The sequence below is a fragment of the Cervus canadensis genome, chromosome 30, assembly GCF_019320065.1.
Source record: "Cervus canadensis isolate Bull #8, Minnesota chromosome 30, ASM1932006v1, whole genome shotgun sequence".
In the NCBI taxonomy this organism is placed as follows: Eukaryota; Metazoa; Chordata; class Mammalia; order Artiodactyla; family Cervidae; genus Cervus; species Cervus canadensis.
In genome coordinates, this window is record NC_057415.1 from 9,346,884 (window position 1) to 9,371,157 (window position 24,274).

The window sequence follows — 24,274 nt, forward strand, 5'->3', positions numbered from 1 at the left end:
GACCCAGCTTATATGTCTTCCTTCTACAGTCACTCCACACATACCCCATGGCTGTGCACCAGGACCTAGGAAGGCTCATCACTGAATACTGACTGGTAAATGCTCTTGACCAAAAAGAGAGGGAAGCTAATTCCATGTACTCCCCATATCCTGGGGACTCCTGGCTCCTGACATTCCACTTCAGACGTCTCTTCTCTTGCCTTTCTCCTGGACCACAGTGTCCCCCAGGTCACAAACTCAAGCTCAACTGAGTGCTCAGAGCGAGCCAGCTGGGCTGGGACCTGGAGCCTGGAAAAAAATCCATGTTGTTTTTAAGCAAGAAAAAAAAAAAAAACTACTATAATAGCTTTTATTGAGCACCTACTTGTGCCAGGCACTTTACATACATCTGTGCTTATAATTCCCACAACAACCTGGGAGGTAGGCATTATTATCACCATTTTATAGATGAAGAAACTGAGGCTCAGAGAGGTGAAGCAGCTTACTCAAGGCCACACAGTTTGTAGATGAATGGTACAATCAGGAGTGAGTGTTCCTAAAGTTTCACTAGAATTCTTCACAAAGAAAATCGAGGGGGTGGAGGAGTGGGCAAAGAGATGCATTCTCTAGGGGGTGAGGGGCTGATTCTGCTGTCAGAGCTGTTAAGGGAAGCTGAACCCTGACCTATTTCCCACCTCTCCATGGCTGGCAAGCCACTCCTTCCCCAGACTCAGCTGCAAAGGAAGAAAAAGCTCTCTGGCTGCTCTTCTTAGCAAAGAAAAATTACTAAAATGAAAAATCTTACCCTGTGTGTATTATTTGTGGGTGTCGCTGTATGCAATAGTTTGTGTGCTGAAGCACACCACCACCAGAATAAAAACATCCTTTCCCCACTCCCCCCCCCTTTTTTTTTGTCTTTTCTGCCCCCTATTTTCCCACCCGGCTGGTGGGATTCCTGAACTGGGGATCAAATTTGCGCCCACTGTGGTGGAAGAGACGTGGAGTCCTAACCACTGGACCACCAGGGAATTCCCTAACACGGCTCCCTTTTAAGCCACACCTCTGCCATGTGTATACGGAGTGAGGCAGCTGCGAAATCTGGACAGGGCTGTTTATTTTCTATGAGAGTCCCAGGGGCATCACCTAGGAAGCGACCAGGTTCAAAGTCTAAAACCTCAAGTTTGCTCCCTGCCCCCTCCCTCCAGGCTTATGCAGCCTCAGAGGTATTGTGTTAATTCCACAGACCCAGGGACCGTGGTGCCTCTCTGTCTCACACACACACATACACACAGAACACACACACAGGTTCTTGAGTTAAGGCACCAAGTCTGGCCTGCATGGCCTTGCGAGTCTTTGCCCATCAGGCAGTGACCCTGGCCCAGGGCTGCATCATGTGTGTTCACAGATGCCTTAGGACGGGGTTAGGAGTCTCTTCTCAAATGAGGGACAATGACGATGGCTCTGTCCTCCCGGCCTTTGGGAGGGGACCACTTGCCTCCTTGTCAGTTGGCCAAGTACCTCCATCCGTTGTGGCCAGCTGGGAGGGACCAGGTCAGCCACAGGTCAGGCGAGTGCTGAGAACTCGGGGCCTGGCACTTTCCAACACCAAGAATGTGCCCTTTCTAAGTGTGGCAGGAGGCTATTTTGGGACCTTCAAGAGGACCAAGTCACCACTTCAGAAGGACAAAGACGGAAGGTGAGGCTTCTTTCTGCGCCTTTCTGTTTTTGTTTTGGCCACTGTGGTATGCAGGATCTTAGTTCCCCTACTAGGGACTGAACTCCAGCCCCCTGCAGTGGACCACTGGACCACCACGGGAAGTCCCCCTCTCTGTGCGTTTAAAACCCAACTGTGTTTTACAGGAAGAGAGCTGATTTTTTTCCTCTGAGCTCTCTTGCCCCCATCCAAGGGAAGGAGTTTCTGTAGACTGGAGTGCCGGTGGAGAGGACGGCTGTAACAATTGTGCACTGGAGTTGGGGGTGGGGGTGGTTGCTTCAGTGTCTTCTCCCCCGCACTACAGGAGCCGGTTCCAGCACATTTAGGTCAATTACCCACTTAGTGGGTGGTATAAAGTTGGGGACTTCCTGGGGGATACACGGTTGTGATTTTGAGGGTTAAAGGCCTACATGAAGACTAGGGTTAGGGCTGCTAGGTTTCTGGACCCTGGACTGGGTCAGGATACCCAGATGAAGTAAGCGATCTCGTCCAGGTCAACGGGGTAATCGGTGAGCAGCACTGGTGTCTTGTCAAAAAGCTCACCTTTATAGCTGCGCCACTTGCCTGCGGGCAGGTAGACATCCCGCTCCTGCTTGCCCGGCTCCAGTACGGGTGCCACGAGCAGCGTGTCTCCGATAAGAAACTGTGAGTCAATGCGATGCGCCGTTTCATCCCCGGGAGCGATCCACCAGAGGGGGCGCACGATGGGGTCGCCCGTGTCAGTGACCTCACCCGCCAGCTCCAACAACAGTGGCGCCACGAGAGAGGCCCTCAGCGCCGTGAACTTGTGCGCGATGGCCACCACTTCAGCGTCGTACCGCCAGGGCGGAACGGAGAACTGCATAGCGGGCATGAAGGCGGCCACTTCCAGCCAGCGCACGTACAGCTCGCGCTCCGGCACATCGCCGCCGCTGGTTGAGCGCTCAGATACAGCGTTGCCACCCACCATATCGGGCAGGATGAAGGGGTAGCCCAGCATGCTGACGGTGAGCACCGCGGGGATGAGCGAGCGCAGCCCCAGATCGTAGCCCCACACCGAGTCGCGGTCCACCAGGCGGAAAAAGCAGGATATGTTCTGGGACTGGTAGCCCACGCGGACCTCGGCCAGCGAGAAGAAGGGCAGCGCCATCTCGGTGTAGCGCCGGCTCCAGATGTTGGGATCAGACAGCGGCCTGTAGGTACTGAAGTCCCGGGGCAAATAGCTGACTTCGCCAGCGTCAAACTTGAAGGAGGCCACGGAGTAGCGCGAGCGCAGTCGCCTTAGGTGTCCTTGGAACCAGTCGCGGGCCTCGGGGCGCGTGAAGTCGAGCACTGCGCCGATGCCATTCCACCAGCGCACGAGAGCCGGCAGCCGGCCGGTGGGTTCGCGCACAAACAGCTCCCGCTCCACGCCCTCGCCAAAGCGGGAAGAGTTGTAGTTGACAAACGGGTGCACCCAAAGCGTGACGCGAAAGCCAGCGTCGCGCAGGCGGCGGAACATGTCGCTAGCGTTGGGAAACTTGGCCTCGTCGAAGTCGAAGTCGCCATAGGCAGGCGTGTACATGTCGTCGATCTCCAGGTGACTGCTGTTGAAGCGGTGCTGGCGGATCTGCTGGGCGAAACGCCACACCTTCTCCTGGTCCACCGCGCGCCCGTACAGCACCCACGTGGACCAGATGGGGTCGCGGAAGGCCTCGGATGCTGGCACCCTGGACGGCTTGTTGAAATAGCGCCGCACCATGTACTTGTGGATGGAGGTGACGTCCGAGCCGACGCACACGCGGTAGCTGAGCTCTGGAGCAGCGGCTCGGCCGGCGGGCGGCTTGTAGGGCGTGTCGTGGTAGCGCGCCTGCAGTCGCAGAGAGCGCTCCGTGCTGTTCCAGCCCAGGTGGAAGGGCACCGAGTCGTTGACCTTGATGGCCGCCGCGCGCGACGACAGCCAGTAGCGCTCAAGGATGCCGCCAAAGGCGGCATCGGAGGAGTAGACGTCGCTGGTGACGAAGGGCTGTGGCTCCTGCTGGCCGTCCAGGCGGATGGGCCAGTGCTGGGTCTTCATCTCCGCGCCGCCGTACCAGTGCGCCCCAGCATCGCCCAGGAACATGGCATGCTCCACCGCGCGCCCCGGAGCCGCCTCCTCCCAGCGCACGCGGTAGCACATGACTGTGTCCTTGGGTCGCACGGTCTGGATGAAGAAGTGCAGCGGGCGCCCATCCGCTGTGCGAGAGCAGCCAAGCAGGGCGCCGTCGCGGCTGCAGGAATCCAGGTCCAGGACGCCCGAGCGGAAGGCCAGGCGGAACACCTGCTCGCCCTTCTGGTTGCGAATGGAGAAGCCACCGCGGTTGAGATCCAGCAGCTCGGCGCGCAGGCGTTCCGCCTTTCGCAGAGAGGCGCTGTAGTAGCACCAGGCCACCACCGCGGCCAGCACCAGCAGCAGCCCCAGCACCGCGGAGCCCAGCAGCGGCTTCAGCTCTTTGGACGGCTTGGGCTTGGTAGGGGAAAAGTTGTCAGGCAAGAAGGTGTACATGGTTGCGGCTGCGACGGACTCGGGAGTCTTACGACCTGTGTGGCTCCCAGAGCGGCGGCGGCGGGGGTAGGCCTGGGAATTCTCCTGAGAATTCTGGGGCATCAGCCCCCAGTTAAGGAAGGAGCGGGCAGGCGGGCACCCGACAAAGCCAATCTGAACCTGGCCGGCCTGATTCAGGAAGGGGAAGAGAGAGGTGGCACTGAGCCTTCTCATTCCACAGTATTTACATTTGCTTTTGTAAGAAAGAAGTGTGTATTTTGGGCAGTTGTATACTGGGATCTCAAGACTTTACTCTTACCAGGATGTTCTGTCTGCACCTTACCTACCCTTTCTCATGGGCACCCTGTTTGCCAAAATTAGTCAGAACTCTGAAAGGAGAGGTAACTCAGAAGGTAAAGAATCTGCCTGCAATGCAGGAGACTGGGGCTCGATCCCTGGGTTGGGAAAGTCCCCCGGAGAAGGGAATGGCAACCCACACCAGTATTCTCGCCTGGAAAATTCCATGGACAGAAGAGCCTGGCTGGCTACAGTCCATGGGGTCTCAAAGAGTGGGACAGGACTGAGCGACTAACACTTTCACTTTCTGAAAGGGGAGGGGCAGATGACATGCATCTCCATTTTCCTGGTGGAGGAACAAACCCAGACAGTCAGGGAGCTGTCCAGGATCACAGAATTAATCAGGCCTCCCTGGATCACACATGGGGGCTGTTCAGGCTGATGAGAAGGGGAAGGATCTGGAGAAGGCCTAGTCTCCCAGAGTGGTGGCCATGATTGTGAGAAGGCAGACAAGCCTGCGAGCTCCTTGAGACCTTTAACGTCGTGCATAGGGCTGCAGTGGGCTGGCTTCCCCATGCAGGAGGGGGAGAGGAGAAAGGAAGGGGAATGGCTCAGACATGGAATTTAATCTTGAGTCAGAAGCCATATTAAATCTGGAGATTAGACAAGTTACTTGAAGCCAGACTCAGTCCTAGGGCCTGGTTTGGGCGGGGGGGAGGGCAGGGTGGGTTTGGACATTAGGAAAGGGTCAGGAGCTTAGTATGAGGGCCTGGAGGCTTCTCACATCTCCCTCTCTTTGCTCTCAAACGCCCCTCTACTCTTAGCCATCAGGACCACCAAGTCCCTGTCCCTGCTCACCTTCCTGCTCTGCTCCCAGCACCCACATCTGTGGGCCAGTTACCTCCTGGCTTTGTCTCCAGCACTCTCCCACTGTCCTGCTTGCTCCTATCCTCATGGGAGCACTGTTATTTCTCTCCTGCACCATTGCGACACTTCCTCAATAGGCCTCCCTGATTTCAACTTCTTTTCCCCCAAGGCCTTCTGCTCCCAGGTACTAACCTGATCTTTCTAGAGCACTTATCAGATTACATCTCTCCCTAGTTCAGGGAGCTGCTCAAGACCCCCATGATGTTCAGAAGACTAAGCTTTTCAAATTGAGGCTCAAGGCATACATGGTCTCACCTGTCCTTCTGATTCCATTTCCACCCAGGCTTATCCTATGACTACCAACCTCATTCCTTCCTTAACCTAAATCCTTTAGGCCACCTGCTTTAGGAAATTTCACCCACCCATCTTGGGTCAATTTCTTTTCCCCAACCCCAACTCTCTGGCAGTCAGACACCCACTACTACACACATATACACTTATGCATACTGTATGCTAAAGACTCAGATATGACTGCAGAGAAACACAGACTTGGGAGGAGGTATGTCCCAACCTGCTGTTCAAGGCTACTGACCCTTCTTGTCCCCGCCCTCAGGGCAGAGTCCAACAAAGAAATAGCACCAACCAGGTGCATACACAGATATATACACTGCCAGCCCGCCAGCTGCCCATCTGCTCCAGCTGGAGGTTGGGGGGCGGGGGGGCATGGTGGGGAGGAAAGAGGAGACTGACAAACAGTAATTAGACTCCTCCCAGATTCCAGTGTCTGTTTCCAAGTCCCCAGAGACTTCCAAGGACTTGCCAGAACTGCTCAGGGTTCTCACCTCCCCTCCTCTCCCCCAAAGACATTATCAAGAATGCAAGGTGCCGATCAGAAGTTTGATCCCAGATGTCAATATACAGCTCCCAACAATATCCTCCCCCACCCCCTACCAGTGAGGTTCTATCTCGGGGCCTTATCTCTGAGCTCCTTCCCCTAACTCTCAAAATTGGTTAGTTCCAGCTGGTCTAGAACAGCCTCTTACTCCCTTCCTCTCATCCTACACGATTTAGCCTTCAAAATTCCCCCACCTCACTATGGACTCCCTTCCTGTAGGCGTAGGTTAGAAAAGTCCTGGAAAGTGTAGGCAGTAGCCTTTAGCTGATGCCCTTAAGCTAGTGTTAAGTCTCTCAGTCACGTCTGACTCTTTGTGGCCCCATGGATTGTAGCCCACCAGGCTCCTCTGTCCATGGAATTCTCCAGGCAAGAATACTGGAGTGGGTTGCCATGCCCATCTCCAGGGAATCTTTCCAACCCAGGGATCGAACCCTGGGTTCATTGCAGGCAGATTCTTTACCACCTGAGCCACCATGGACACCCTTAAGCCCTTAAGCTAAGCAAGACCCAAAGCAGGCTTTGGCAGACCAGGCCACCAAAATTCATTCAAGACAACCATGGTGCCTTCTGGGCATCTAGGGAGAAAGGGTCTGTATCTAATATAAGAGAGATAGCTCATCCTCAAAACTATCATATTAAGCCAACCATCTAATGACCCCTGGAGGCATGGAGAGGCCACCAAGGTGTCCTCAAAAGCCTTTTCAAACACTTGGGTTCTAAGAATCTTTTCTTACTACAGTTCTGAGGTTCTTTGGTGAAGAACAAAAACCCACAGGCCCTGAACCCTAACAATAACGCTGAACCAGGTTGGGGGGTGCACAGCAGCAGTGCCACTTTACAGATGAGGAAATAGTGGCCCAAACAGAAAAAGGAGCTTGTTTGAAGTCACTCAGGTAGCAAGGTTTCTTGAGTCCAAAATCCCAGTTTAACCCCCACAGGGTAAGTTTTAGGAATGGGAGATAATTACTGGCTCTCTGAATGCAGTAGAGGAGAGGAGCTTTGTGGCCAAAGGGGTGGGACAGGTTTCCATCGGGTGGATGTGGGCATGGTGAGGCCTGTCCTCCCAAGGGCTGGTGCTGCTGCTGGCTCCAGGAAGGCTTCTTGGGGGTGGGAAGTGGCAGTTTTAATGGCATCTGGCACAGGGACTGTGGTTCCGGTGTTAACGGTGGCACTGGAGACCCCTGTAATCTGCCGCCTCCGCCATCTGGCCAACCACCGGCTAAGGCTGGTAGGTGGGGGTTTGCCCTAGCCAAGCCTCTCCCCACTTGATGGTCAACCTCAGTCTTGGCTTCCGGCCTCTAGCTAGCTCTAACGGGGAGGGTCAGGCCCAACCCAACTGAGGGGAGGCCATTCCACGTTGAGTTGTTTGTCCAACACAATTCCCAGGGGTAAGGTGGGGGTGGAAATGTCAAAGGCAACTCGATCCGGGCCCCTCTCCCCGTCCTGCGCAGCGAAGGGATCCGGGGGTATCGAGTGACTTGAGTCTACAGCCTGGAATACCCTACACCCACTGCCAATGCTGCAGCTATAATGTCCGAAGGGACAGACTGAGGTCAAGGGGCCGGTCGCCAGCTGGTGACCGCGGCCCCAAAAGTAGCCCAGGTGTCTAGGTTCACCCCACCTACTCATCTGTAGGAGAGAAAGTGCAGGAAATACTCCCCCAGCACCCTCCACCCAAGGTCTTCCCTCGGGGCTCACTCACGGCAGTGACCCCAGAAGTGGGGGTGAAGGGAGGCTACCGCAGATCCCCTCCAAGCTCGCAGAAGTTGAGCTGCTACGGTGCGACCCGGGGCGCTGCCTCGCTGGGGACTGCCGAGGCCGCCCTCAGGCCCCGCCCCCTGGCTGCTCGGCCACGCCCCGGTCATTCGGTCTCGCCTAGTCTCGAAGTCCAGCTCCGCAGCTGGCGTCGGACCATCCTCCCACATTGTCACGCGGACTAGAGGCCACGCCCCTTAGCCCCTACCTTCCCCGCCTCTGCTCTGTGCCCAGCTCGGGGCAGCTCAGGCCAGCCGCCTGCCTGGTGCTTCCCGGCTCACCACCCGCTTCCCCGCTCCCCCCAGTCCCCGCCCCACTCGCCCGCAGGCCCGCCCCTGGTGGACTGTTGCTCACCCACACGCGGCCGGGGCTCTTCCCCAGGCCTGCTGGGAAGTGTAGTTCTGGGGGAAAGTGCCGCTGCCGAAAGTTAGGATACTCACACCTCCAAGGCTAAATTTAGGATGTGTGTGAGAAGGCGCGAGCCTCAGGGTAATGGGCCAGAGCTGGCTCTCGGGATTCCTTTTCCTCCAGGTTTGGGCAGGTTGGGGCCGTCTTGGGATAACGCTCTCATCAGCTCTTTTCCCAGATGGAAAAAGGGTAGGGGGATTCTGGGAAGATCCCAGCGGTTCAATGCAGGTTGGATCCAATCAAGGACCCCACGGAGTGTAGCCTAGTTCCATCTTCCGGGAGGCCCGATCTGTCAGTTCCCAACGGACCAGACCAGCAGTGTCTGAGGTTAGGGACTGGGAAGCCCAGATTCTGCTCGGTATTTTGCAAAGTCTTCCCCCACCCACTTCCCTTGGTGATCGCCCTTGTAAGTGCCCGTGCTGCGAGGAGGTGGGTGTGACCCAGCATACACCTGCACCCAGGAGGAATGGGGTGAAAAAATACCAACGACCCCAGAGACTCCAGAACACCCCAAACCTAGCTTCTTGAGGGACAGAGAAACAGGGCTTTGTTGTGTGACTTGAAATGAAAGATTTCTTGGTCATGAAATCTTCCAAAATTGTTCTGGACCCCACCCCTTGGTCTTGGGTCAGGGAGGGCAGTAAGGGGTTCTGTATAGACTTTAGGGTGGCTGTGACGGAGACTCTGGGAACAGAGATCAAGAGGTTGGGTGAGGGACATGACTCTGACTGCAGGATGGAGAATTCTGTCCTCTGGGGTATGGGGGTGATGGGACATCTAGGTTGGAGGATATTGGGGAAATGTCAGCTGTGCCCTCCTGGGATGGGAGGTGAATGGGCCCTCCTGAGTGGCTAGGTGGGCCCATTAGTTTGGGCTCTGGAGTGGAAAGGAGGAGGACATGCCCCTCATAGAGCTACTGTTATGTGTCAGGAGGGCGCTCAGTGCCACCCATGGGAACTACTGACATGATGGGGTGGGGAGGGCTCAGTGCAGGATGACTTTGAGAAACTGCATCTCTGCTGACGAGGCGTGGCAGAGGCCTGAGTGACTGACTCCTCATGCCAGATCCTGCTGGGTGAAGATGCTGCAGGCAGCCTTTAGGATGAAGAATTTATTTATCGTTCAGCCCCCTTGGCCCGGCCAGCCCGGGCTTCTACCAGCAGTGGTAGTCAGGATAGGTCTCAGACACAAACTCAGGGTGGACGACATAGTTGTTTCTCTGGGAGCCACCAGTCTTCTTGAAGTGACTTGTGTCCCATCTGTGTGGAGAGATGGGTCAGCCCTTTTGGACCCTCATACATCTGACTCCAATTCTCAGTGTTAATCTTATCCCAACATTTTGCCCCTAATACTGACCCTAGGCTCCAACATTGACCTCTTGACCTCAGGTACTACTGTTAAATTTTTGATTCCCAATACCCTCTCCCTAACATTGACTTCCTACCTTTTAATTCAAAAGCATCAATTGATGCTTTTGAACTGTGGTGTTGGAGAAGACTCTTGAGAGTCCCTTGACTGCAAGGAGATCAAACAATCAATCCTAAAGGAAATCAGTCCTGAATATTCACTGGAAGGACTGATGCTGAAACTCCAATACTTTGGTAACCTGATGGGAAGCACTGACTCATTGGAAAAGACCCTGATTATGGGTGAGATTGAAGTCAGGAGAATGGATGACAGAAGAGATGGTTGGCTGGCATCACTGGAATGATGGACATGAGTTTGGGCAAACTCTGGGAGTTGGTGATGGACAGGGAAGCCTGGCATGCTGCAGTCCATGGGGTTGCAAAGAGTCGGACATGACTGAGCGACTGAACTGAACTGAACCCTTTAATTCAAGCCCTGAACCTAACACCCTGATCTCTTGACTCTAAGCCCCACTGAAGCCCCGCTGCAGCTGCTGCTGCTGCTACTAAGTCGCTTCAGTTGTGTCTGAATCTGTGCGACCCCATAGATGGCAGCCCACCAGGCTCCTCCGTCCATGGGATTTTCCAGGCAAGAGTACTGGAGTGGGTTGCCATTGCCGTCTCCTGAAGCCCGACTGCCAACTTGTAACTCTTCAATGCCAATCTCCATGCCCTCTCCTGGGGCTCTGGTTTAGTTGCCAGTTTGACTTCCCCATGGCACTAGCGCCCCCTTGTGGCATCTTCCAATCGGTGCATTACAGCGAACAGTTCTCACCCCAGCTAGTCCCTGGGTCCCCCGCCACTCAAGGTTACAGCTTCTTTTGTGGGTGCGAATTTGCATGTGTGCGCGCCAGACTTACCTAAGGTTCGGACAGGGGTAGTACGACGGCTGGGGAGTTATAACAGCACATTGCATTCCGGGTCGGTGCTCGCAGGGAGACACACTCCTGAAGGAAGAAACGGTGGGCAGGAAGGAGTCGGACCTTTTCACTTCTCCCCACACCCCAGCCCAGACCAGGACCCTGAGCCGCGTTTCAGGTGTCTGTCCTACGGCTCGGAGATCCTCCCTTCCAGCCTCCTGGCCCTTCAAGATATCCTCGAAGTATTGCCTCCAGGAAGACACCTGGAAGTCCCTCTCCCCACGAGGCCTGGTTTCTGCCGCCCAGGCTGGACCACGGAGAACGCTGTACTCCGGGGAGGGTTAAAGGGGTCCAGTCATTGAGTACCCTGGATCCTCGCTTATCGACGAGGCGATTTTCTGAGGCTTAGGCACTTTCTCCCTCCTCCACACCCTTTTGAGTGATAAGACCCAGTTTCGCTCAATACATCAGGCTCTCTCAGCCTGGGGAGGGACGGGGTGTCCCCACAGGGTTAGGGACATGGTTCAGGACCCCCTCCCCCTTTCTCAGCTCTCTAGGCAGACGCGGATGTTGGAGTTCTCCCCGGCTCAGCCCGCCTTGTCTAACACCAGGTGCAGGGAGATAGATGGCAATCTGAGCTTCTGCTGGGCGCCCGAGCCTCAGTTTCCTCCACAATAACACGGGAGGCTGTCCATCTCCGGAGGTGGTGCGGGGCTCCGAGGAGGCCAGGACCCTTCTGTTACCCACGTGGTCACCATTTCCTCGCCCTCTTAGAACCCAACGATAACCCTGCCGATGTACCAACCACGAGGCCCAGGAATAGGGGACAGTATTCTGAGGACACGTGGCGCTCCGCAAGCTAGAACCTGCGTCTCCAGGGCCTGGTGGCCAGGTAGGGGGGAGGGCCGGCGAGCGAGGGAACGGGATGGAATCGGTGCGCGGGGTGTGTGCCTCCAAGAAGCTCTCCAGCGGAGCCTCCAGAAGACAAACAAGAGCCAGGTGGACCTTGAGCCCAGTTTGTGCAGGTCTCTCCCCTCAGCAGTCTGCTCAGGCCATGAGGCCCGAGGAAGGGACAGGGTGGCGCCCAGCAAGGGGACCGCGCGGGCTGGAGGCGGAGTGGGGTCTGGCGCAGAGGCCGGGCAGAGCTAGAAGTGGCGCGGGATGCAGACCCGCGGGGTGGAGGGGGTGGGGGGGTAGGGCTGGGCTCTGGGGGCGGGGCTTGTTTGGGGGCGGAGCCCGGCGACACCGCGCGCGGCCCTGCGAACCTTACAGTAGGCAGCTCTGTGCATAAAGGCCGCAGGCGGCGTTCCGTGCAGGGTGGCCCGGAGACGGTGTAGTCCATCCCACGCAGACAATAGTGGCGGCCAGAGCAAGTGCTCTCATAGCCCTGAAAGGGCAGGCGGCCCGGCAGCGGGTCCACACACCCGCAGCGGGGCGTGATCTGCGGCAGCGGCTGGTTTCGTGACAGCGAGTTCAGCATGTTCACCACTACCTCGCGCTCTGCGCCCGCGAGCCCCGAGCCCGGGAGACCCAGACACAGAGTCACGGGAACGGCCAGAGAGGAGGTCAGAGACAGGAAGAGATGGAGACACAAGCCGAGACAGGGTTACAACCTCTCCATGACCCTCAACATTTGTTCCACATTTCGAGTCTCCATCCCTCCGGCCTTCTGGTCTACCCATTTCCCTCTGCTTTCCCTCTATCTGTTACCGTAGGCATTGAGTCGCTCCGGCTTAGGAGGATACACCAAGGGCATTCCTCGAACCACTGTCTCCATCCCGGCCTCCTGGAAGTGGCAGAAACGCTACCTCAAGTTCTGACCCGGAAGAATTCCTCCCTTGGTGGGTTCTCCCAGAACACCCAGACTAGTCCCAGGCCGCGCCTTCTACTCTCCAACGCTCTGAGTGTTTGCGGTTGTCGCCGGGCAACGCCGTTTACTCCGCCTCCCTGGGGGGTGGGCATGGAGGTGGGGGAAGTGGAGCTGTAGGTGGACCCGGTCTGTACCTGGGTCCCTGCCATCCCTGTCTCAGCGTTTGCCTTTGATTTGACCCCTCCTTATCTAGCCGACTCTGTGTCTCCGTGTCTCTCTAAAAGGAGTTTTTAAATATTGCATTGTTGCCTGTCCATCAGAATCATTTGGGGACCTTATGAAAATTTCTGATTCTTGAGGAAGTTCTAATTCAGAAGGGTTCAGTTAACCTGAGGTCAGCCATCAACCTACAGCTAAGAGCCCCTAATATAGCCTGCAATCCTCTCATATTCCTTCTTTCTTGATGCCTGAGGTCATGTGCGGACTCTTTCCTATCTCCTTGGAAGACTGTCCTGTATCTATCTGCTCTGTCTCTGGAGGGCCTTGTTCTGCCTCCTTTTGTCCTTGTTATCATCACAAAGGAGAGGAGCAGGTAGACTCAGCCTATCACTGACTCCTTGGCCAGACCACTAGAGAGGGGCCAGGTGGCAAGCTTCAGGAAGGTAGCACATCAAGGAGTTTGCACCAGCCCCTGTCTCCACACAGCCTAGCCAGAGTTTGGGACTTGGAGACCCAGTTCCTAGAGATTGGGACTCAGGGGCCCAGCACAGCTTCTCTCCCGAGCTCCCTTGTTTCCTAGCAAATATAAACCCTAGTCTCACAAGTGGGAAAAGGCCTTGGAACCTTGGTGGGAAAGGGATGAGAAACTAATGGTGAGATGTCAGACCCTGTGATTTGGGAGGCAGATGGTGGGGGTGCCATCCCAGACCCCAGGCGTCTTTGCTGGGCACAGTAGGTACCTTAGGCAGCCGGGGAAGGTATGTGGTACATTTGTTCCAGCAGTTGTAAGGCCCCATCCTCCACGTGTTATACCGGTTACTGCACAGGTAGTTTGGGTTGCCACACAGGTAGTTTGGGTTGCATTTGTCTGCTTGATCACAGGGGTGGAGATATATAAGACAGAATTACTCCTTATTCTTTTTTTTCCTAGGATAACTCCTTATTCTATCCCAGGATCTGGGGAGCCCCTAAATGTCTCTCCTCTGATCCCTATCACAAAACTGGACTCCCACTAATCTCCCTTAGGCCAGAAAAGCCCATCCTGGCCCCACATTTGTCTTAGATACTGAGATGCAGCCTGAATCCCACCTAAAGCAAGCTTCTGAGTGAGGTCTGTGTCCTTTGAGCTGGTTACTTTTCATCCTAACACCACCCTCTCTGAATCAGCCAACGTGGAAACCCTGGAAATGGGCCTCCTTTCAAATCTTCCCTTTCATCTTCCACATGCAGGCTCAAAGTCTGCTTATTCTGCCTCCTTAAAATCGCTTGATGAAATCCTTCCTCCAATCCCCCATGATCTTACTCCTGTATTTCCACAGTGCCTAAGCCAGGAGACAATAATGTCATGGTTAATAGGATGGACTCTGCAGACAGACTCCTGTGGTTCTAATTTCAGCTCTGCCAGATATTAACTGTGTGCGACCTTGATCTAGTTAATTTCATCTTGTCTCTGTTTCCTTACTTTTAATATGGGACTAATAATACTATCTACCCCACAGGGTTGTTGTGAGATTTAAATAAGTTATTATATGTAAAACACTGAGAACAATGCCTGGCACACAGAAGACTATCACCATCATTATTATTGTGATTATTATTGCTATTAGTCTATTGATCTTCCTACCTCATTTTGAAATCCTACAATCCAATCTCTACATAGAAACTTTGGCACTTATCATAAATGAAAATCCCCATGTAAAAACCCTCCAAAGCTACACCCACGCAGTCCCCTGAATCTGTCCTGTAAGTTCCTCTGTGATCCACCCCACTAACAGTGTGAAAGAACACACCTGAGAGATGAGGAAAGCAGGTCCAGGGGCCACAGAGGAAGAGCAGGTGTGTGTACACGTGGGGCAGTGTGTTGGGACTGGGGGGTCCGGGTTGGAGGGTTGGACATGCTGAGTTTGAAGTGTTTGGGGCCATTTAGGTAAATCTGATCATAATCAGATAAAGGAGAGTGGAATTCTAGTGAGAGGTCAAGGCCTGAAATAAAGACTTGGAGTTGTCAGTAATTAAAGTTGTGGGTTAAATTAAATGGTCTCAGGAGAGAAATGAGAGAGGAGGGCTCAGATCAGCATCTCAAGAAAACCTATGTTTCCAGAATGATTAGACAAGAGACCGAGGAAATTGAGGCATTAGAGAAGCTCGTGGGGTTTCACATCTTCCTTTCACAGATGGAGGGAAGGCGTTTCACAAAGTAGAGAGTTGTCAGAATGAAATGCACAGGGTAGGTCTCATAAGGTAAAGACTGAAGAGTTCCATGGATGAGGTAACTGGAACCATACAAGATCATTTTTAATAACGTTAAATATAAGTGTAGGAGATGCAGATTCCCAATTTCAATTGAACATTAATCAATTCGTTCAACAAATACTTAGGAAGCCTGATGCTATTCTGGATGGAGGGGGCCTGTTCTAAATAAAAACAGGACATTCTGCTCTTTTGGAATGTATAGAGAGACAAATAATAAACACCTAACCAAATGAGAAAGATGATTTCTCATAAGGCATAAGGAGTAACTCTTATTTTCAAGAATCTTCGCTGTTAGGGGGAGGAGCAAGAGATAATTTTTAGGCAGAGGGAAATTAGAAAAGCCTTCCAGATTGAGTGGAGAGAGGTGTGGTGGGGCAAGGGGATGCAGGAGAGAAGGGGAAACTGATGGAACAGGGCCACCAAGAAGACGGGAGAAGATGGCACCCAGAATACACATGGAGGAATTTGTTTGGAGGAGGTTAATGCTCCCTCCCTTACTCTAGGGATAAGACCAAGGCCTCTTCCAGTTCTTTGGCACAGACTGGGAGCTCCCAAAAGGTAGAGCCTGGATCTCCTCCTCCAGGGTCAGGGGTGAGGGTCAGGGTCAGGGCAGGTGGTTGGGACTCAAGCTAGAATGGGGGAGATAAGAATAGAAAGCCAGGTTGTGGATGGGGATAAGGACCAGGGTGGAGGTCAGGATTCAAGTTGGGTTCAGGTGTAGGGTCTTCGCTGGGGTCACTGAATGGGTGAGTGGTGAGGCCCTACCTTCCTCTGGACAGAGCCAGTATTTCTCAGGGAAGTAGGGGTGGCTTGGTATGGAGCCCCTGTAGCTGTAGTCCTGCCCAGCACACTTGAGCATCTTCTGCAGGGCGTCAGGATCCACATGGCGCTGTGCAGTCTGAGTCAGGCCCTGGGCAAGGGGAGAGGGGAAGAGACGGCTAGGTGCATGGGGACCCCAGCCTTGGCATCCGGCTGGACCTAGATTTAGCTCTTGAGGTCAGCCCAGGTGGGTGTTCCACCCCTCTCCCTATGCTGGAGGGATATCCAGGCCAGCTTTGCTTGAGTCACCCTTTCTTCCATCTAAGGATTTGGAACCTGACATTTGCCCTCAATCAGAGTGATTTCCTGATGTTCTCATTTCTGTCCTTTCCTTGACTAGGACTTCTAAGGGCAGAGCTGGGTGTTCTTGTCTTCTTTCTTTCAGACTGTGCGCTGCCTGGGATCAGGGTCTGGGTCTCCCCCGACAGAGCAATAGACCTGTGGTAGAACCTGGAGCCTCAGGACAGGCTGGCTGCCCTGGGAGCTGGCTGCCTTAGGCAGGTGCTTAGGACAGAGAGGACCCTCGAAGAATCTGGCACCCTAAAGGAGATGAAGAATGGGGACAGAGGGGCACCTACTTTAAAAATCGAATTCTCTGACTCCAGCCTGACCTGAATTCTGCTGTGGCTCTCATCTTGACACCAGTATTACGCTTGACCCTGACATTCACGATGTGCTATTCTTTATCCTAGCCTGACTTTTCCCCTGATCTTGGTTCAGGTCCCTCTGCTTCTTGGGGTTCACCTCATCTTATCCTATCACCCCAAATTTCAGATCAAGGTCTCCCTTTGGGGGCTCCCTTCTCCTCAGCTAAATGTAGATTGCCAGGTTAGTTGTGGGCCCATGTCTCTGTAGGCATCCAGGATGAAAGGCAGCTGGGTTACAGAGGTGGGACACCCAGCAAGGTCAAATATCAGACAGGACTTCCTCATCATGGCGGGCAGCAAGGTGCTGGGGTGCTGACGTTGCTACCACACTTCCCCCATGTGATCTAAAAAGCAGAGGTTTCTCTTGGCCAGGGGTGAGAACTTGCTGCTCCTAGCCCTCCTAGGCCCCTGAAAATCCCTCAGCTGAGGGGCTTCTTGAATCCTCCATGCTAGCCGAGGTTTTGTTCTTTGGGCAGATCCTGCACGGTCATACTCCATGTGGGTGGAGGGGCCCCAAGACTTAGCACTCCCCTGAGTTTTACACACACACAAACACATGCACATCCAGACATACACATAGATCTGTGCACCCAGATACACTCATAGACACACGTACAGATGTACATCTATGCAAACACAGTCAGACATGCTCACACATCCATAGACACTCAAACATGCTCACAAACCCACAGACGCGTGTGCGTGCACACACGCGCGCGCACACACACACATAGTCATTTAAAAGAACCCACAGATATCTTCAGTATTTCCCTTTGAGGCTTCCCTCAGATATTTATAATCTTTGATTGTCTGTTCATGAATAGCAGACTATAAAAACTTACTGAAGGCTTTGAGCTGTGGGTGGGCATCATTGTAGGCTGGTCTGGCTAGACTATTTGTTGCAAACTCTGTCAGTATCTGTTAAGTCTTTTCTCTTGGGTTGATCAGATCTCTCTGAAGAGACTGTTTCAATCTTTGGCTTCAGAGTTGTACCTGGCTGCCAGTGTTTTGAGAACCTAGTGGAGAATAGGGCTGCTGGGGGTTTTAGCATTCAGCATATGGAGATTCACCTGTTTTCAATATGGTACCCTGACCTTAGCTGGGCCTGGAATTCCCAGTCCTGAGATCCTTGCCAGAAAAATAAGCCTTCTGACTTTTGCAGAGATGGGCAAGTAGTCACCCTATGGCATGAATTAGAGGAGGAAGTTAGTGGTTTTAATGGTTTCTTTTTATTTTGTTCAAGCCAGGCATTATGCAGGATCCTAGTTTCCAAATTCCCCCAGCCAGGGATCAAACCTGTACACTCTGCATTGGCAGCATGGAGTCTTAACCACTGGACCACCAGAGGAGTCCCTTTAATTGCTTTTTTTTTTTTTTAATTTTTTTAATTGCTTTTTATCAGCGTTTAAATCATTGTTTCAGCCTTGGTCCTGTCTCATCTTCAGTTCCAGAGAAGTCTAATATTACTAATTTCTGAACCTTTTGAAAATTCCACAGTTTTAAATTGAATTATGCCTTGTGTTTCCCACTATTAGCTTTGGATTCAGCTTTCTCAGAACTGTTGTCAGTTACTTAACTATCACACTTTCCAGCTTCTGAAATTTTGTTGTCATTGTCCCACTTTTTCACTATTTTTGTCCATTTTTTGTCCAATAAATGTCCATTTATTGTAGTTTTAGAGGAGTTTTAGGAAGAAGTCAAAACATGTGCTCAATCTTAACCCAGCGAATTATTATCCTTTATACATTCTACACATTCTTTTGTCAGTTACATGTTACAAATATCATCTCTCAGTTCATGGCTTATATCTTCATTTTCTTTTTGGTGTCTTTTGATGAACATAAGTTCTTAATTTTAATATAATTGAATTTATTAATCTCTTAGGTAGTGCTTTTGTGACTTAGGAAATCCACCCATTACCTAAAATAATGGAGATAATATATAATTTCTTCTAAAAGCTGTATAGTTTTACTTGCTATATTTAAGCCTTAATTTGTCAGGAACTGCTTCTTGTGTTTGGGGTGAACTAGGGATCAATTTTATTTTTAATCCACAAGGTGATCAGTTGTCTCATTGAGTAATCTAACTTCTCCCACAAATTTTTTAAAGTACTTATCTACTTGGCTATGTTGGGTCTTAGTTGCAGCTCACGAGATCTTTTGTTGTGGGGTGGGGGCTTCTCTAGTTGCAGCATGTAGGCTCCAGATGGCACCGGCTGGGTAGCTGCAGTGTGCAGGCTTAGTTGCCCTGCAGCATGTGGGATCTTAGTTCCTCAACCAGGGATCAAACCTGAATTCCCTGCATTGGCAGGTAGATTCTTAACCACTGGACCACCAGGGAAGTCCCTCCCATGTATTTGTAAAGCTACCCCACCCTGATACATCTTTATAGCTTTACTTTCAATCATCTCTGTTGCATATTGTTTCCATTTATGTGTGGCTCCATTTCTGGTCTATTTTATTAATCAGTTTGTATATCCCTTCAGTAATACTATGCTTTATGAATTTCTGTAGATTGGTAATAAATATTATTATCTGATAGAGCAAGTCCTCATTTTCTTCAGGTGTGTTTTAGCTAGTCTTGGGCCTTGGCTCTTCTCTATAAATTTTAGAAACAGCTTGACAAATTCTTCAAAGAATCTTTTTCAGATTTTAATCAGAATTGTATTGAATCTCTATGTTAGTGACTTTTCCTCTCCAAGAGCATGTTATGCCTCTTCATTTAAGTATCTTCTTAAAGTATTCAAAGTTTTATAATATTATCCATAGACTGTTTTTTGCATAGTTTTTTGCATAGTTTTGCATAGACTGTTATTTAGTTCTACTAAGTTTTACTCTTTGATGCTCAAATGATATATACTTTAAGATTATGCCTCCTAAATACTTGTTTTTGATGTAAAGAAATGTGGTTGACTTATCTTATATTCATCTGACTTTCTAAATTCTCTTATTTGAATAATTTTCAGATTCTATAGTACAACTGTATCATCTGTGAATAATTGAATAATGACAGTTTTTATAAAAATTCCTTTCGTATCCTTGTATCTTACATGATATTGTTTTCCAATATATAATTTACATGGTACTGTTTTCTAATATTTTGATTCTTTCTTTAAATTTTACAAGCTAAAAAAATAAATTTTACAAGCTAAAATTATTATAATGATTTTCTGTAGACAATTTTGCTTAAATTTATCTCATTTACCAGTTTCTTAGCTCATCATTTCTTCCTTTATCTCAAATTTTCCTTTTGTGATTAGTTCCCTTTCCTCAAAGTATATCCTTTAGAAATTCTTTTATAGCAGGTCTTATGGTAGTAAATGTTTTAATTTTTATTTGCCTGTAAGTGTCTTTATCTTATTTATTTATTGGTGTTGAAAGGAAGATGCATTGAAAATAATTCTCTCTGCATATTTTTAAGGTCATCTGTTAAGCTGGTGTGCAGATTTGAATGAGTTACCTAAGAATCCTTGGATGCATTTCTCGTTAGTTGTGGAAAATTCTGAGCCTTTTCCTCTTCAGATAATGCCTATTCTCCTTTCTGTTCTTTCATCCTAGGACTCTGAGTGGTTGTGTGAGATCTTCCCCTTCTTTCATGTTGCTTAATGTTTCTTCCATATTTTCTCTCTGTCTCTCTGTGCTGCATTCTGGAAAATTTATTTCATTCTTTCATTTTACTGACACTCAGGTTTTTCTTTTTTTAAGTTTCGGCTGGGCCTGGTCTCTGTTGTGGCGTGTGGACTCACCATTGTGGCGCGTGGGCTCCTCTCCAGCTGCTGTGTGCGGACTGAGTTGCTCCACTAGCATGTGAGATCTTAGTTCCCTGACCAGGGATCGAACCTGAGTCCCCTGCATTGGAAGGCAGATTCTTAACCACTGGACCACCAGGGAAGACCCTCACTGACACTGTTAAGCTGTGTCTAATTAGCTCTTTAACCCATCCATTGAGTTTTTGGTTTTAACATATATTTTATTTCTAAAATTTCTATTCATTTAAAAATTTGTCTGTCCTTTTAAGAACACGATCTCTTATTTCTTGCTCTTTTTGATGATTTCACATTTTATTTTTAAAGACTCATAGTTATTTTGTGAAGGTGAAGTCACTGAGTCGTGTCTGACTCTTTGCGACCACATGGGCTGTAGTCTACCAGGCTCCTCCGTCCATGGGGTTTTCCAGGCAAGAATACTGGAGTGGGTTGCCATTTATTTTGTATTCTTTGTTAATTCCAATATCTTATGTCCTTAGAGGTTTAAGGCTGTTGTTTATTGTTTCTACTGCCTCTGTCATATGGTGGTTTGTTTCCTTATATCTCTTATTATGAGCTCAGATGTGAATGACTGTACTTTGAAGGGCACCTAGAGACCTACATTGAAGATATTTTCCAACACAGAATATATATACATGTGTGTGTGGGTGGGGCAGGGAGCCAGGGATCATTGGATTTTCTGGTTCAGTTTGGGAATTACAGGTTTTCTGGTTCAGTTTGGGGATTCCAGGTTTAGTTGCTCCATCTTGCAGCTAGTTTAAGGCTTAAACTCCTGCTTGTAGTACTGATAGTTGCATTTGTTCTCAGGGCAATCCTGTCATCTTAGTATACTTACCACTCATCTCCACTAACAGTCCAAAACCAAATAAAAATTAACTTTTATGCAAGACCTAGTTGTTTGGTAAGCAGGAGCGTCCTTCAGAGTTTTAGACCACCATACTGTCAGAAGCAGAAGCCTTTTCTTTCATTATTAATCCTACTGCTATTTGACTTTCATTCCTTTCCACTCAACGAAGCTGTATAGTCAGGTGGCTAAGGGTTACTACAGCCAAGAGATCCCTTTCTGTGCCGACAACGTTTGATACTGAGTTTTGTCTAATAATATTGTCTTTGTTGGTTTCTCTTGGATTTTTCCTCCTATCACTCTGTCTCCTTTCATGGCTCTTCTTCCTTTACCTACCCCTTGAATATTGATGTTCTCCAAAGTTCTGTCCTTGGCCATTTTCTTACTCTTTTTTGGCAATCTGAATTACTCCTATGATTTCAGCTACCACCAATATGTTGATTTCAAAATATACGTCTGTAGCCCAGACCTCTTTTCTTTGCTTCAGATAAGTATATCCAGCTACCCATCAGACATCTTTACCTGGAAGTCTTTGAATATTTTTGCCCCCAGAAGAACCCCAAACCTCTCTCTAATGTGCATTCCAAATCTCAGGTGGTAGCACTAACATTCCTCTAGTTTTCCAGAGCCCTAAACCCAGGAGTCATCCTAATCTCTCTCATCTTCATATCCAGATGGTGACCAAGATGTGTTGATCTACTTCCTAAAAATTTTCTCCTATTGAGTTTGGAAAAGCAGGCAGGCATTTTCATATCTTGCTGGTGGGCATGTAGATTATTATGACCTCATCACAGCAATTTGAAGTTTATATCCAAAAAGTTTTTTGGATGTGACCTTTCTCCCAACAGTTTCATATCTATGAATTTATCCTAAGAGAACAGTTGATGTTACACAAAGAATGTACAAGAATGACTATACTAGCAAACTTTTATAAGCAATCTAAATTTCCAATAATATAAAATTCCTGAACTACATTTTGGTACATTCATAAAGTAAAACACCATACAGGTATTAAAATTACATTATTGAATATTTTCGACACAGGAAAATGTTCTTGATAGATGGTTTTGCAGAAAAAGCAAGATTCAAAACATGGTATACAACATGACACCACCTTCATAAATTTTTTTTGCTTCCTGAAAGGGCATGGAGTAATAAATTATCAGTGGTTATTCTGGGTAGTGAGAATTATAGGCCTTTTTCTTTGTGCTTCTCTTAGTTATCCCCATTTTCTGAGCATATATTTATTTTATAATTACAAAAATAATTTTTAAAATGTCCTCCTATTCAACAAATTCCCCTTTTCACTGCTACGGACTCTCCTTATCTCCCACCTACATCCTCTCCCCTTATCCTTCACCCTCTCATGGGGCTTCCTTTCCCAGTCCCAGTCCCTTCGATCTCTTGCCACTGTGGCCAGAGTTGCTTACAATCCAAGCATGACACTCCCAGGATCAAAAACCTGGAGCATGATGACCACATTTCTCAACACAACCTGTGGCTCTTCGTGGTCTGCAGGCCCCTCTCTTACCATAGGGCTGGGTTCTCTCTCTGCTCTAGTTCTTAGTACCTGGTGGGTCCCCGACCCGGCATTGCCCTTTTTTATATCTCTTCTGCTCGAAGCATCCTCCTCCTGGCTCTCATTTTTAAAACCAGTTAATTTATTTTTTGGCCGCGCTGTGTCTTTGTCGCTCTGCACAAGCTTTCTCTAGCTGCAGGCTCAGTAGTTGAGGTGCATGGGCTTACTTTCTTCGGAGCATGTGGAATCTTCCTGGACCAGGGATTTAACCTGTGTCCCCTGCATTGGCAGGTTTGTTCTTAATGACTAGCCCACCAGGGAAGTCCCTCCTGGATCTCTTAGTAGACCTGCCCTTCAGGTCCCGGGAGTGAGCTCTTCTTTCTGGTTCTTCCACCAGCACAAGCCTCTGCTGTTGCATGTTTCACATTGGGCACTTTGTTCATTTCTTGCTGAGAGCTCCTCAGAGGCAGTGCCTGGCCCTTCATGGTTGTAACTGTACTGTACCTGGCACATGTAAATACTCAGCAGTTTTGTTGGATGCTACACATAGATAATCTTCCTTGGGCAGAGTCACAGTTAAGACTCCCACATCTCCTCTCGATTTTGTGAAGCTGCACACCCCCACTTGGCCACCTGTCTTCAACTACAGGAGACTGTGACATGCATGCATAAAAACATGCTTGTAGGCACAGCCTACAGGCAGCCTCAGGGCCTTTGCGCTTTCTGATCACTCTGCCCGGAATCCTGTTCTTTCAGTTCCTCACATAGCTCAAAGGTGAGCTAGCTGTCGCTCACCTTTCCAGCCTCAACTCAATGGCACCTTGAAAGAGAGAAAGCTCTTCCATCACTCTCAATATAAGTAGCTCTCCCTGGTTACCGTTCATTTCCAGTACCATGTTTATTTCCTTTACAGAATTTTGGACAGTCTTGTTTATTTCTTATCATCTGTCTCTCTCCATCCCCTATCCTGGTGGAGTAGCAAGGTACCGTGAGGGCAGGATCTTGTATTCCTTTGTATATATTATTAGAAGTTTTATGCCTAAGCAAATGAATCACATACACACAAAACTACAAATAATTACAAAAACACAATGACAGCCACACCATCAGTCATCCAGACACCCACAGCCATACATTCTGGACTGCACTCCCCCAAGCCTCCCACACCAGCTTGCCACTTACCGGGGTCACAAACTTGTTGGCTTCCCAGGCCCACAGAGGTGGGTCCTTGTAGACCTCCTTGATGGAGGTGGGGGCCCTGTAGGAGTCACTGTAGGTGCTGACGGGGGTCTTGGTCTTTTGGGAAAAGAGGAACATAGTGGGGTCTGGGGGACGCCGTCGTGGGTTCTACCTACCAAGGGCTCCTGCAAGACATCAGTGACCACCCCTTCTTTCCCAGACAGCCCGGCAGGTACCCCTAGCTGCTGTGACCCCCTCCTGTGGAGGGTCTCTCAGCTTCCCTCCCTCACAGCCTTCTTGCTCCTACCCCACCATGACTCCCTCTCTACGATGGGCACGGCCCATTATGATATCATCTGGCTCAGCCCCATCTCCGGGGAGGTGAAGATTGACTCCCCACCCCAGTCTCTTCCTGCCTTCAGCCTCTCAAAAGGGCCCAATTTCCAAGAGTTCACAAGGTCCCCGGAGACCTTCTAGGCCAAAGCTTCTCACTGTGGTGAAGAGGGATGGAGATCCCGAGGGGTCAAGTTCAGAGGGTCAGTTCTCTGCCCTTCC

At 50.2% G+C, this 24,274-nt stretch overlaps 2 protein-coding genes across 2 annotated transcripts; both read right to left on the reverse strand.

Annotated features, from left to right (window-relative positions):
* Positions 1–335: 335 nt before the first annotated feature.
* MYORG (myogenesis regulating glycosidase (putative)) lies at positions 336–8,259 on the reverse strand. Its single transcript, XM_043453299.1, has 2 exons — positions 7,937–8,259; positions 336–4,364 (listed from the first exon to the last, which is right to left on the reverse strand). Exon 2 carries the CDS (start codon positions 4,296–4,298, stop codon positions 2,151–2,153), a length of 2,148 nt encoding a protein of 715 aa, XP_043309234.1. The 5' UTR covers positions 4,299–4,364; positions 7,937–8,259; the 3' UTR covers positions 336–2,150.
* A 1,248-nt stretch (positions 8,260–9,507) lies between these two features.
* C30H9orf24 (chromosome 30 C9orf24 homolog) lies at positions 9,508–24,170 on the reverse strand. Its single transcript, XM_043453238.1, has 7 exons — positions 23,723–24,170; positions 15,711–15,855; positions 13,433–13,560; positions 12,374–12,449; positions 11,929–12,163; positions 10,664–10,750; positions 9,508–9,656 (listed from the first exon to the last, which is right to left on the reverse strand). The coding sequence occupies exons 1-7, from the start codon at positions 23,855–23,857 to the stop codon at positions 9,551–9,553; spliced, it is 912 nt and encodes a 303-aa protein (XP_043309173.1). The 5' UTR covers positions 23,858–24,170; the 3' UTR covers positions 9,508–9,550.
* Positions 24,171–24,274: the final 104 nt, after the last annotated feature.